Genomic DNA, 12,401 nt, shown 5'->3' on the forward strand with positions numbered 1-12,401 from the left:
CAATAAACAAACAACAGAGATGACAACAATAAAACATAACTAATAATCACATATGTGGAAAAAATAATAAATGGTAGTAATAAACACCTAACAGTGGTGTAAATAATCAAAGTGCAATGTGTTGGGTGAACCCTATAATAGAACACCTGCCAGAAGTGTGTGAACACTACAACACATGAAAACAAAAAAAGTTTTTAATTCAGATTGCACACACCTGAATGCATTTACCAAGTATATATGTGTGTTGTCCGGTTTAACAGTTTGGTTTTTATAAAGCACAATGTAAGTGTGAAATGCGTTAACCTGTGCCCTCCCCTGCTTGTACATCTGTGTGCTTTTTACAGATGTATTCAATAAAGACTTTTTGGATCTTGTTGCTGGGAGTGCAGCTATCCAGATTTCCTTTCTCCTATATAAAATATATATGGTCATATGAGTTGGTGCCACTAGGACATATACCAATGAGTCCTGGAAATACAAATGCATAAAAGAGATCCTCAACATACCCAGATGCATGAAGTTTATAGCAACAGATAGCCACACAATGTGGTTATGGGTACATGGTGCAAGTCAATTAAAATTGCAGGGGTAACTAGATTATATGCGATCTGTAGGAAATCCCATCAATTATATGTGAAGTCCCAAAACTGTTGTGAAGGGCCCAAATAATCCATATATTGAACACAAAGCAGGTACTAAAATATTATGTCCTCATCATTGAGAATAAAGATAAAAACATGGCTGGTGTGCCACTTACATCCAGAAGGTGTAACAAATCTACAACTCCACGTGCAACCCAGTTCTGGTGAAGCGAAGTTCCATCTATGTCACCGATGGGAGGATGGATGGACCAGCTGGGAGAAAAAATGTCAATGGTGAGTAGTGTGTATTTCAAACCAGGAAGAGCCGTCAACCAGACTGAAAATGACATTGCAGGAAATGATGTCACAGGAAGTGAAGTCTCACCTACTAGAATCCAGGAAGCTGAGAACTGTGCTGGAAGGAGGCAAACAATCTCTGTGTCCATGGTAGAAGGCAGGCAGGAAGAACATTTTCTCATTCCTCTGTCCTCCAGTGATCAGGCTTCAACACTATCATTTTTAGAAAATTACAAGGTGAGAGGGATGTAGTAGGGGTTGATCAGTATACAGCATTTGTAAATATAGTAAATAACTGCACAAGATATACATGATTGTTTTAGATCCAATATTCCAGTCCATAAAACAGATGTCCAAACACAGGAACAAAGGGGGCATTGGATTAAGACTTTCTAAGGGTCACTGAACTTGTCACTGGGCATGTTGGCTCCAGTAGGCAGAACTCTACAATGCAAACACCACCTTAGACACAGGGAAAGAACCCAGAGTTGATAATCTACATACTGTACATACAGTTCAGTGTGAGCACCGAACAGAGTCCAAGGTTTTTAATGATAAAATTATTTTCTGCCATAAATCAATTTTATTATTAAAAATCTTGGACTCTTGGAGTAGACATGTTTCTGCAGAAATTTTTATTTCATTTTGTATCATTTCAGATGCATTTGTTAATTAAAGAATTTTGTTTTGTCATATTTGTTATGTTGAACAGATTTTTTTTTTAAATTCATTTTGTATCTACGGCATTCGTTTTGTAAATTTGTTAGTCCAGATGGTTTCCAAAACTATAACGAAACTATTTGGAAGAAGTCAATATTTTCAGATGCAATATAATAATATTAACAGCCATGACAAAACAAGCCCCAGCAATAAAAAAGTATTAAAAAAAAAACAGCGTGGGGGGCCTCCTCTCAATTTATACCAGAAACTTTAGGTCTGGTATAGTTTTTGAGGGGAGTCCCATGCCAAAATGTAAAAAATGACATGGGGTCCCCCCCAAATCCATACCAGACCATTATCAGAGCATGCAGCCCCATAAGCCAGCAAAAAGGGGATAAGCGAGTGTCCTCCTCCTGAACCACACCAAGCCAGATGCCCTCGAGATGGGGGGTGCTTTGGGGGAGGGGAACTCCTTCCAAAGCACCTTGTTCCCATGTTGATGAGGACAACGGCCTCTACCCCACAACCCTGGCCCGGTGGCCCCCATATGGGAGTGCAGGGAGGGGTGACTAATCAGAATCTGGAAGCCCCCTTTAACAAGGGATTCCTCAGATCCACCCCACCCAGGTGAATTACTATGGGGTACATAGTAACCCTATTCATTCACCAAAACAAATTCAAAAGTAAATTAACTCACAAAGACAGTTTTTCACAAGGTATGAATTTTTTTTTTTGGGGGGGGGGCATGCCATTTAAAAAAAATTTGCTATGGGGTTCCCTTTAAAGTCAATACCAGACAGGAAGGGCCTGGTATGGATTGGGGGACTCCCATGCTATTTTTTTTTAATTTTTTTAATGCTGGCATTTGTTTTGTTTTGTTTACATTCTGCTGACAGTGGGGAATCCCACTGACAGCAGATGAGTCAAGGTTGTATGTATTCACATACAAATATAAATAATCCTATGCTCACTTTAAATAAAAAAAGTAAAATGACATCTAACTGCTGCACTCAAAACTGTATCTTGCAATCCTCACATTGTACCATTGACGTAGTTTTCTTTGCAATGCTGCCACTCTCTACCAGGTCTCTTTATATGTTTTTTTTGTCAACCAATGTAACTAGAAATGGCAACACAGCCATTTCTCAAACACCATTATTCCACAATCTGATTTGATGACAGCTTTCAGGAGACAGCACATCTTGCGTGTTGTTAAATTATTTATATTGTGTTCCATGTTTGACAGTTATAACACAACATAAAATAAGAATGCAACTTAAAAGGAGCCTGTGAGAATATGTACAAGGGATCTGCCATTGCCAACTGGCTTTTTAAGGTATAGGAGCCGAGATTGATGTTATCCTTATCTTGGCTTCAGGACTTGGTCTCTGTCCTCATTAGCAGTGATCTTTCAACTTTAAAAACAAGACAGCAATGGTAGCTTACATATTTATATCCTGAAAGATTCATTTGAAGCTGCCTTTTTAAAGTGCAACCAGAAACTGTGAAGGGTTTGGTTAAAAAAACTAGAATTGCAAGATACCTAATATCTACTGTATATAAAAATGGATGGAGGTAGGGTAAGAAGTGACATTTCTGCTACATGCAGATGATTATGGCATTTTAGCTTCATCCATCTGTGAATTAGAGTTCAACCTTGTTTCATTCACTGCTAAATGTCAAGTAGTATGAAATAATATCAGCTACTCTACATCACTCTGTTAGGAAGGAATAGACAGTTGCATACTACTTTTGTAAATGACTTTTATTATTTCATAATCATCTGCACATGTGATTGAAAGGAAAAGTGTGATTGTAAAGTGGATTAGATAAAGGGCTACAAGTTTTCTGATACCGCACAGGTACATGAAAGGAAAGCATGAGATAACATTTTGTGCAGATTTCACATTTTATAGTTGGTTTATGTCCCTATCCTAACCTGTGTCTATCTGTAATAACTATGCATGAGGAAGGTCCAGTATGAACTGGGCCACCTAGTAAGATGCATATAGTGATGGATGTTTGGAGGAAGATAGAGGTATTGCTTTATTGTCTGTTGGGGGATACAGGAATTCAGACAAAGTTGAGTTATACTGTGACCTTTTTCACAACTAGTGAAAATTTAACCTTATTGCCTAACATGAAGCATGGATGTAGACCTTTTATCTTGTTATGACCACCTTTACCCCCCAGGTCACCCAACAGATATTTACCGGCTAGGTAGGATTGATAGCTAAATTGTACTTAAAGTTGAACTTGTAGGAGTGTGCTCAACACAGAACTGTAGCAGGACTAACTGGTAGCAGACTGGACTGTACGTAGACTCTTTATTTGATGATTATCTCATGTACCGCCAATGCATTTTGGAGGAAAGGACTCCCCCTTGTTCAGAGAGTAAACATACAAATAAAAATATAGAGATAACTAGATAGATAGATAGCAGTCTTTATCATCAAACAGTAGTATTAGTAGTGGTGACATATATATATATATATATATATATATATATATGTATATATATATATTATATATATAATCCTACATTTCATGAACAAATTGTGCAAACTGTTGGAGTTATACATGTCCTGAATAATAATAATAATAATAATACCTAAACTATTGGGAGGTGGAAAAGAAAAGGACTGGATTAATTAATGTAGTGAAACTATGAGAGAAAAGTGGTGTCAAATGTCAAAAAGAGGAGAGACTGATAGGGATGTGCAGATAAAAAGTAGAGGGATTAAGACAGGCTAAGGACCAGAATTATGGCACAGCCCCAAGTATGCCCCTATCCCTAAAGACTGACTTTGTGAGTAAGGCTGGTCAGGCTGAAGCACTAGAATCTACCTGTCTTTTTGCACCTTTTGGTACCTCTTCAAATGTCTGGCCACGGCTAGTCTATCATGATAAGGGTTAAGGCTGATGGACTGAGCACTGACATCATCTGCTGGACTGAGCAGTGTGTGCACTCTGTGCTTTTTTTCCCCATCATTCATCCAGGAGGAAGTCTCCTCACTGCTACACCTGAAGCACCACTTGAATCTCTGGTTTACAGTCTGTTTCAATACTCATCTACAGTGACCCGGTCCCCGTCTGCCACCTGAAACATTTACTAGCACCAACCACCGGGTTTTGGGTCTAGTTACATAAGGGCTACATGGAAAAGACATGTCTTTCTTAAGACATTGAGGGAACAGTCCTGTTGTCATGGGTGACTTCAGTTCATACCCCCATGTAGTACTGGGAGTGTTAATCTGGTATGCCTAGAAGGAACTAACAACTGCAATTTAGAACCTGGGATTCTTGCTGTTACAGGATTGTAACCATCACTGTCTTCCTCAGCTCCATAAGGTGAGGCCTCCCCAATGTCTACAGAGACCTGCATGTGCACTATGGACATAGCTGGATGAACTGATGAAATCTTCTGGAGAATTGAGCCTGTAGAGGATCCAAGTTTGCTCCTGAGCCACCTCCTGCAGAGTCCTTCTGAGCCTAACTAGCCTCTGGATTAGGCCTGATCTATGGCTCCTGTTACCATCTCTGATTCAGAGTCCCAGCAGTCTATTTCTAAGTGGACTGTTTTTGAGCCACAAAGGTCTCCTGCCATCACTTCAGATTTGTGGGGGATTGTGTCAGACCTTATCAGTGCAGTACATTCTACCCTGCATCTTCAGGATCAGCCTGCTGTTTATTTTAGGGATCCTTCAGCTGAAAAGCCCAGAGTGTGCTCCTGCCTCAACACAGTAGGTCTATAAAGGGGTTGGAGGAACCACTTCCTTCATTTACTTCAGCTGCAGGTACTCACAGGCTTGCAGAGCCTGACTTCCACTTGGTCCATAGGGCTCACAGCCAAAGGTCAACTAACACCTCTGAATTTCATTCTGCACAAATGTTTGTATGTTTCTGGATGGGTCCTTGAGCATTTCACCTCTTTGAGCCTTGTGTTTAGACAACACATGCCTTAGCCCACAGGCTAAACCCTTTTCCTGGCACCTCTCTTTTAGTATTTCCTTGATATCTAACCCCTGCAAACAGCTTCTGTTGCCTTTGGTGTTTCACATCAGGGACAATGTCCAATTGAGGACTTGAATTTTAGAGCTTTACCATTCCAAAACCATCTTTCCCTTCCTCAGAATGATCCTCTGCTCTTGAGCTCTGTTAAACCCCTGGTGGCAAAGGCTAGCTCTCAGCATCCCCCCTTTCCAGATGGAATTCCTGATATGCAAAGGCAAACAGAACCAGTCTTGGCGATCCCTTTCCTAATGATCTGGCTCCTCAACTTCCTCCAGAGGCACTTGCTACTTCTCAGAGTATTGGATCTTGTATGTCCCCTAGTGCCCTTTCCTGACTGTGATAATATGAACTGGGCACTCCAAAAACTGTGTGAGAAGACACACAACAGTCATGTTGTTCGTAATTCATAAGTCAGCCATGACATTTTTTAGCAGCAATAACCCCTTTCCCAACATGGTTGTAACATGACATGCAGCTCCTTTTAGCTCCGTTCCAAAACATTTCGTATCAGTACATTGATAGGACACAGCAGAACCTCTTAATTAAATTAACCAACATCAAAACAGCATGGCAAACAAATAACCTTTTAATTTATTCAATTAAAAATCCCATAAACAGATCCTAAAATAATCCCCATCTCAGTCTGACTTTAATAGTCGTCATAAAAGTTTCCAGGCTTGAGTAATTAGAATCTGAAGCATATATCTGTCTTAGCGAACAGTATCAGACTTAGCACCTGCTGTAAATAGTTTGCTGGAATAGTTAGCAAATACACATCCTTGGCTGGCTATATCTCCTTGTACAATCAAAACCTAAGTGATTTTCATAACTCCTGAGCTAATAACAGTACAGCCAGAATAAGGACATCTTTACCTGTATCAGTTAATTAGCAGCATTTTAAGCCCAAACACTACTAATTTAGAAGGTACTGGAGGCAGGTGGGACAAATTACATCTTCTAGGTGAAATACCCATCATATTCCTTCAAATGGTAATTTAACGTTGTACAATAATATAGGAGTTACCAGACTGTAACCTGTAGGTATTCCAAAATATTAATACATGTATACAGAGGCGTCCCTAGGGTAGGTTTCACCCAGTGTGGTAACACTGGGTGACACCCCCTCCGACGATCCCCACAGAATGGATCGGATTTGCAGATTGAGCATAATGGATCGGACTCCGATCCATTATGCTTAATCCGCAGATCCGATGCATCCTGCAGGGATCGTCGGCTTTCTTTACAACTTACCTTTTCTTGGAGCGGGTCCGGTTTCACCCTGTATAGGTTGCATGCCGACGAGGATCGTTGGCATGCAATCTATACGCGGTGACACTGGACCCGCTCCAAGAAAAGGTAAGTTGTAAAGAAAGCTGACGATCCCCGCAGGATGGATAGGATCCATCCTGTGGGGATCGTCGGCTTGCTTTACAACTTACCTTTTCGTGGAGCGGGTCCGGTGTCACCCCTTGCGGTCAGTGTCACCCGGTGCGGACAGCACCCCCTGCTCCTGCACCGGGACGCCACTGCATGTATAAAACTGTATCTGAGGGTGTGACAGCTATATAGTCATAAACACTGTGATATCCTATTGGCCATTTCTCACATCTCTTGATTGGTCAGATAATTGATGTCAACACCCTCCTCAGGGACCAGGAAAGAGAGACTGCATCAGCAGTCAGGAACTTTCCTTTTCTATCAAACAATGACTGTCAGCCAAGATTTATGTGAGCACACTGGTACATCGTGCTCATTGACTGGACCTCGCTGTACTCACAAAACCAAGCTTTGCTAAGTGTTTTCCCTCCTAGACCCTTTTTTTTTTATGTTGCATTATTGTCTCTGTTTCTTTTATAAAATATTTTTTTCTGTAAATATTTTGTTTTTTACTTGTTTTTATTAAACATATTTTAAAATCATGAAATTATCTCTGATGCACTAATGCAGAACTTAAATAATCCTTGTCTCTTCAAATGGTGCTACTATACTGTAAATCTCTGGGTATCCCTGTCTGTTGTGTCAGTGTGTATTACAGACATTTAATTAAAATCATAATCGTTAACTCTGATATTGTGAACGTTGATATTTGTGACAAACTATCTAGTGGCAGTGCAGCTGAATAATTATGTAATTAGCTAAACCCAGTGATGATCACTCTTTGTATGCTGGCACTTAAATTATGGTTCCGCAAGCTAGACAATTTTTGTGCATGGTGAGGCTGTGTGTGTCACTGTCACGATATAGTGACAGCACAGTGTGGGTTTGACCAGCCATTTGTCACAAGTTGGTCAAGGTGGCCGTGGTCTGACACTGTGTCTGTCACACTGGCATCCCTGTTGTAGATTGCTCAGAAGATCTTGTTTGAAGAATGTCATTTTTTGGCTGCTTTCATTTTTCACCTTCTAAAAGGTTTTACAGATGTTTATACAGTAAGTAGCTACTGGTCCCAGATGGATGAGGTTTTGCATCTAAAACCCTTGCTAAAAAGGTCCTCTCCCTGTGTTTCTTGATTTTTTTTATTGCCAGGGTTGTGGTAGGCATTTTGCGAAACCTCCACTCAGAAGGATCTCTCCTTCCTTTGTTGGTCCTCAGTCTTTCTCAGCTCCCTTCTCCTTTTGCTAGAGCATGGAGCTCTAAGAGAGATATTCACATTTTCCATAAGGATTAAGTAAGCCCTGACATTACTTATCAGTCTTCTTGGGTGTATTGGAAAATAGCTCTCTTTATCTGGTGGTCTCAGCTCTGGGTGGGAGGTGTGAGATCTGCACATTTGGGTGCTCTTCATCTTCTGCAGGGCAAGCAGTATCCTTCACTGGAGGGTTTTGTACTCTGGACTGTCAGAAGACAAAACACCCTCAGGCTCTGCTGCATTTTCTCCCTGTTAAGGATAAGATGTGTCTAAAGGATTTTGTTGGACCTAGCTGTTTGACCTATGACCTACTTCTGTAGATGCTTTGCACCCTTGTAAGGATGACTCCTCATATACAGTCCCCTGATCTACCTTCTACCAGGTGAATATAATTGGCAGTGAGGCTAAGTTTACTGCTTCTCATATGAGTTGACCTGCTGTGTCTATTCACATATTATTGCATATCTCTTTAACAAGAAGGGTTGTCTGTCTAGACAACCTCCTACCTTGTTGGAAATTTTCCTTCTCTGTATCCAGTGGATTGGGTACATAAGGTTTGGACCATTTTATGTAGACAGCTTGGTCTTTTTTTTTTTTGGACCTGGGTTTTCCAAGGTTCTGATTGAAGAACTGTTCTTCTTGAGCTGTCTCACTGTTTTTTTCTTGTGGGTCTGTATTTCCTTGCTTTTGGTTCATAGCATCTTGCAGGTATTTTAGGCTCAGTGTTCCTTTTGGTGAAAGCATCGCCCACTAGCAGTGCTCTCCTCTTTCCTTGTCTTGTGCATGAGGTTGATTCTCTGCTGCCTCCCCCTGGTCAATAGCAACTTCCATTGTCTGGCAGACGGTTTCATTTTATCTGGTCAGATGCAGGTGTTGCGTCTTCAGGTTATCCTGAGTTGCAGAATGTTTCCAGTTCCCGTGAGGATCCATCAGTAGCTGTTGCCTATCCCTCAACTGCATTGTATTTGCACATCCCAACTTTATCGGAATGCCTGTGTCTTTCAGTGGAAGATAAAGAAAACAAGACTTTTGTACTTACTGTAAATTTCCTTGTAGTGAATGGCGGAACACCTGTCTATACCCTCTCTATTTTTTTCTCTTGCCATTGGTACTGTTTTTTCACTAAATTGGGGCATGCTGGTCTGAGTAAGGATTATACGGAGGTTGGATTATGATATTTTTCTGGCTGCCTATGTCAAAGGGGCAATATAACTCAACCATATTTAAATTCCTGTATCTCTCACAGGAAAAAGTTTTACAATGAGCTAAAAACATCCTATTTCCCTTCATCTTGCATTCTCTTGTTTGCTTTTAGCAGTCAAAGAGGAAGAAATGGATTCATGCATGGTTCACTATAAGAGATGTAATGTGATATAATGAATTGCCTGCCCATTGCCAATGTTGATTTTATGTTAATGTCGAGCTAAACGCAATCAGCAGCATCTAATATAAGCTGTAACAAGTTAATGTAGTACAAAGATTGTTTTTAGTCTTTTTTAAATACGCAGCTTTCATTAAATAGTATTTGATGATCCTGCCATGGAGTCAGGTACTTCCTTTTATGAGTTGACAGTTTTCTCCCAGTTGTGCTGTCATGCTGTTGTCTCGATTAAGAAGTTGGTCCAGAGAAATGCAGTATAAACAGTATTTTAGGGAAATTGTCATGGTATTTCTTTCTAATACATTTGTAATTTACCAAACTAAGGGGTTTATTTACTAAATATGGTTCACTCAGAATCACACGTCTGCATAGAAACCAATCAGCTTCCAGGTTTTATTGCTAAAGCTTAATTGAACAAGCTGAGGTTAGAAGCTGATTGGCTAACATGCACAGGCACACAAGATTTTGAGTGAACCAGCTTTAGTAAATAAACCTCTGTATGTCATCTAATTAGGGTTTTTCATCTACTTTGAATGCATATGCTGTGCCATATGTGAAGGTTTGCATAATACACATCAAGAATGTTTATATATATTGTGTTTATTAATATGCCTAAATGCTGTCTTCTGCTCTGAAGCAAGTGTCAGGTTTACTTTCCAGTCGACAGTAGCTCTTTTTGCCTAGCAACATGCATATGAATAGGAAAGAACTAGCAAGCACTGTGTAGAAACATAATTTCACTGCTTTTTCCAAGATATGAATATGTATCACTGCTGAAATGTTTTCCATTGCAGATTATGGACACATTAGTGAAAATCAAGACATTATCCCCAGGGTCTTTGAGAACATTGTGCTGATAGACTAAAAAACATTTCCTTTTTGTCTGTTTGCAGATCTCAGTCAGTGGTGGATCCAGGGGTGTTAAAACACAATGACAAAAATGAAGACGACACTACACAGCAGCCTCTCCTGTCACTTGATTAGCAGACTGCGCTGTTGCAAGACTCGCAAAGGAGAAGATTTTCTCTTAATAATTAAACCCTCTACTGGAATGTACCAACTGGAAATGTATCACATATGTTAATGTTGTAAAATGTATTCTTACAAAAGGGTTTCTCTTCTTTGCAAGTAATAAGGGGGCCACCAGTTAATGCGTTTACTCTGTAAGTGCCAACTCGTTGTTTGTAAATACAATCCAAAGTAATCTCTCTCTTTAGAGTTATTGTTCTAAGTGCTCTGTTGAACACTTCTGTGGAAAAAAAATGGATGAACACCACTGCGTAGTTAAAATTGTGTAATGTACAAAAAAAGAATTACAAAACAAAAAAATATATTAATATAGTAGGATTCATTCTTTTATATAAAGCCATATAGCAGATACCACACTGCTTTTTATTCTGAATATTGAATAAAGACATTTCAGTATGTAATTGCTTTACTCCAAACGGGAAACAGAACGGGCTTTTGTGCCTCCAGTATTGAAGTATCAGGTTAGACTGCAAGGCAATGCATGTTGATTTTATTAGGGACAACAGAACAAAATATATCTGTACTGTGCCAAATTAATTTGTAATTGAGATTTGTGACGCTAGTTTCTTTTTTAAACAGTATTATTATTACAGCAAGCCAGAAAAAAATAGAGTACGTAAAACCAGTGCCATCAAGTAGAAAATGTTTAGACGTGCTCTGAACTATTTTTGAGATCTCTCATTTGTCTGTCTGCACAGATGATCTTGTCAGGTTAGTGCTTCTCAGTTACAGAATTATTCTATGTTCATGATAGTCATATTTTCTTCAGTATTGTACATTGATTACTACGGGTTATTGTGTGATCACAGACAGCAAGCAAAAATCACGATTTGAATTTAGCACATCTGTTCAACTATTACTGTGGCTCCAGCTAAGTCTTTGTGTTTCCATTAGTGTTTCCATCCACTTTTCTACACTGTTATTCACAAATTTGTAATTAAATATTACAACACAGAGTGTCGCTGCAGTTCTGCTATTTAGTGTTGTGTGCAAGGTTCTTTTTTTTTTTGTATCTATTGTATTTTATGAATGGCAACTACAGAAATAACCTATACTAATATAAAGGAATGAAATTTAACAAAGCTATGTTACTTCACAGTATTGCTACATTTTTTACATAATATTTTACTATACTGCTTGTTCAAAGTTCATTGTACCCTGTGTATAGTGATTTTTGGACATGCTGTTTGGGTTGTAATGGCAAAACACATTTTCTTTTGGGTGCTTATCAACTCGTTTTCTAGAAACTGGAGGTATGTGTACTGTGGTAGATTGGGTCATCTGTTCTTTTCAACATCACAGAAATTTAGTTTGACAAGCATATTCAGATTATGTAATAGGTAGTGCATGGTAAGAACACAGTATCTTATATGTATTTGTTATTTACAGTTTATCAGAATAATTAATGCTTATCCTACAAGGTAATGTGGCCAAAAATCCTCTGCATTTCTATCTTATATTTGCTGCAAAAAAAACAACTGGCATTGGCCAATATTCCAGTGAGTGTCTCTGAAAAAGAAAATCAGTGACATAACTGCTGTCATGTTAAAAGGCATAGTGTTAGAAAAGACCAACATCATTTTTTTTCATTACACACTTTCTTTTGTGGTCCCATGAGTGCTGCCTGCTATCTATACAGTAACTGCATATATAATGTACGATAATATGTACTCCAAGCAATTTGCATTATATACTTTACAAAATATCACTAGTTGCAGGCAAAGGACTGTATGGCATAAAATGTGGCCTACAAATAAAATAGACTGCACGCATTGGAAAATGTTATATTATGTCATTCAATTTGTTTTTA

The 12,401-nt window shown here is 39.1% G+C and overlaps 1 protein-coding gene across 1 annotated transcript in view; it reads left to right on the top strand.

Moving 5' to 3' along the window:
- CLVS2 (clavesin 2) overlaps nt 1–11,547 on the top strand; it is a 95,291-nt gene extending 83,744 nt beyond the window's left edge. Inside the window, exon 5 of the mRNA XM_089686378.1 lies at nt 10,456–11,547. Within this exon, the coding sequence (XP_089542504.1) occupies nt 10,456–10,546 (91 nt within the window). The 3' untranslated portion in view covers nt 10,547–11,547. The remainder of the gene's footprint in view (nt 1–10,455) is intronic.
- Nucleotides 11,548–12,401: the final 854 nt, after the last annotated feature.

Source organism: Staurois parvus, unplaced genomic scaffold (genome assembly GCF_062004578.1).
Source record: "Staurois parvus isolate SC_StPar_1 unplaced genomic scaffold, SC_StPar_1.0 ptg000397l, whole genome shotgun sequence".
NCBI lineage: Eukaryota > Metazoa > Chordata > Amphibia > Anura > Ranidae > Staurois > Staurois parvus.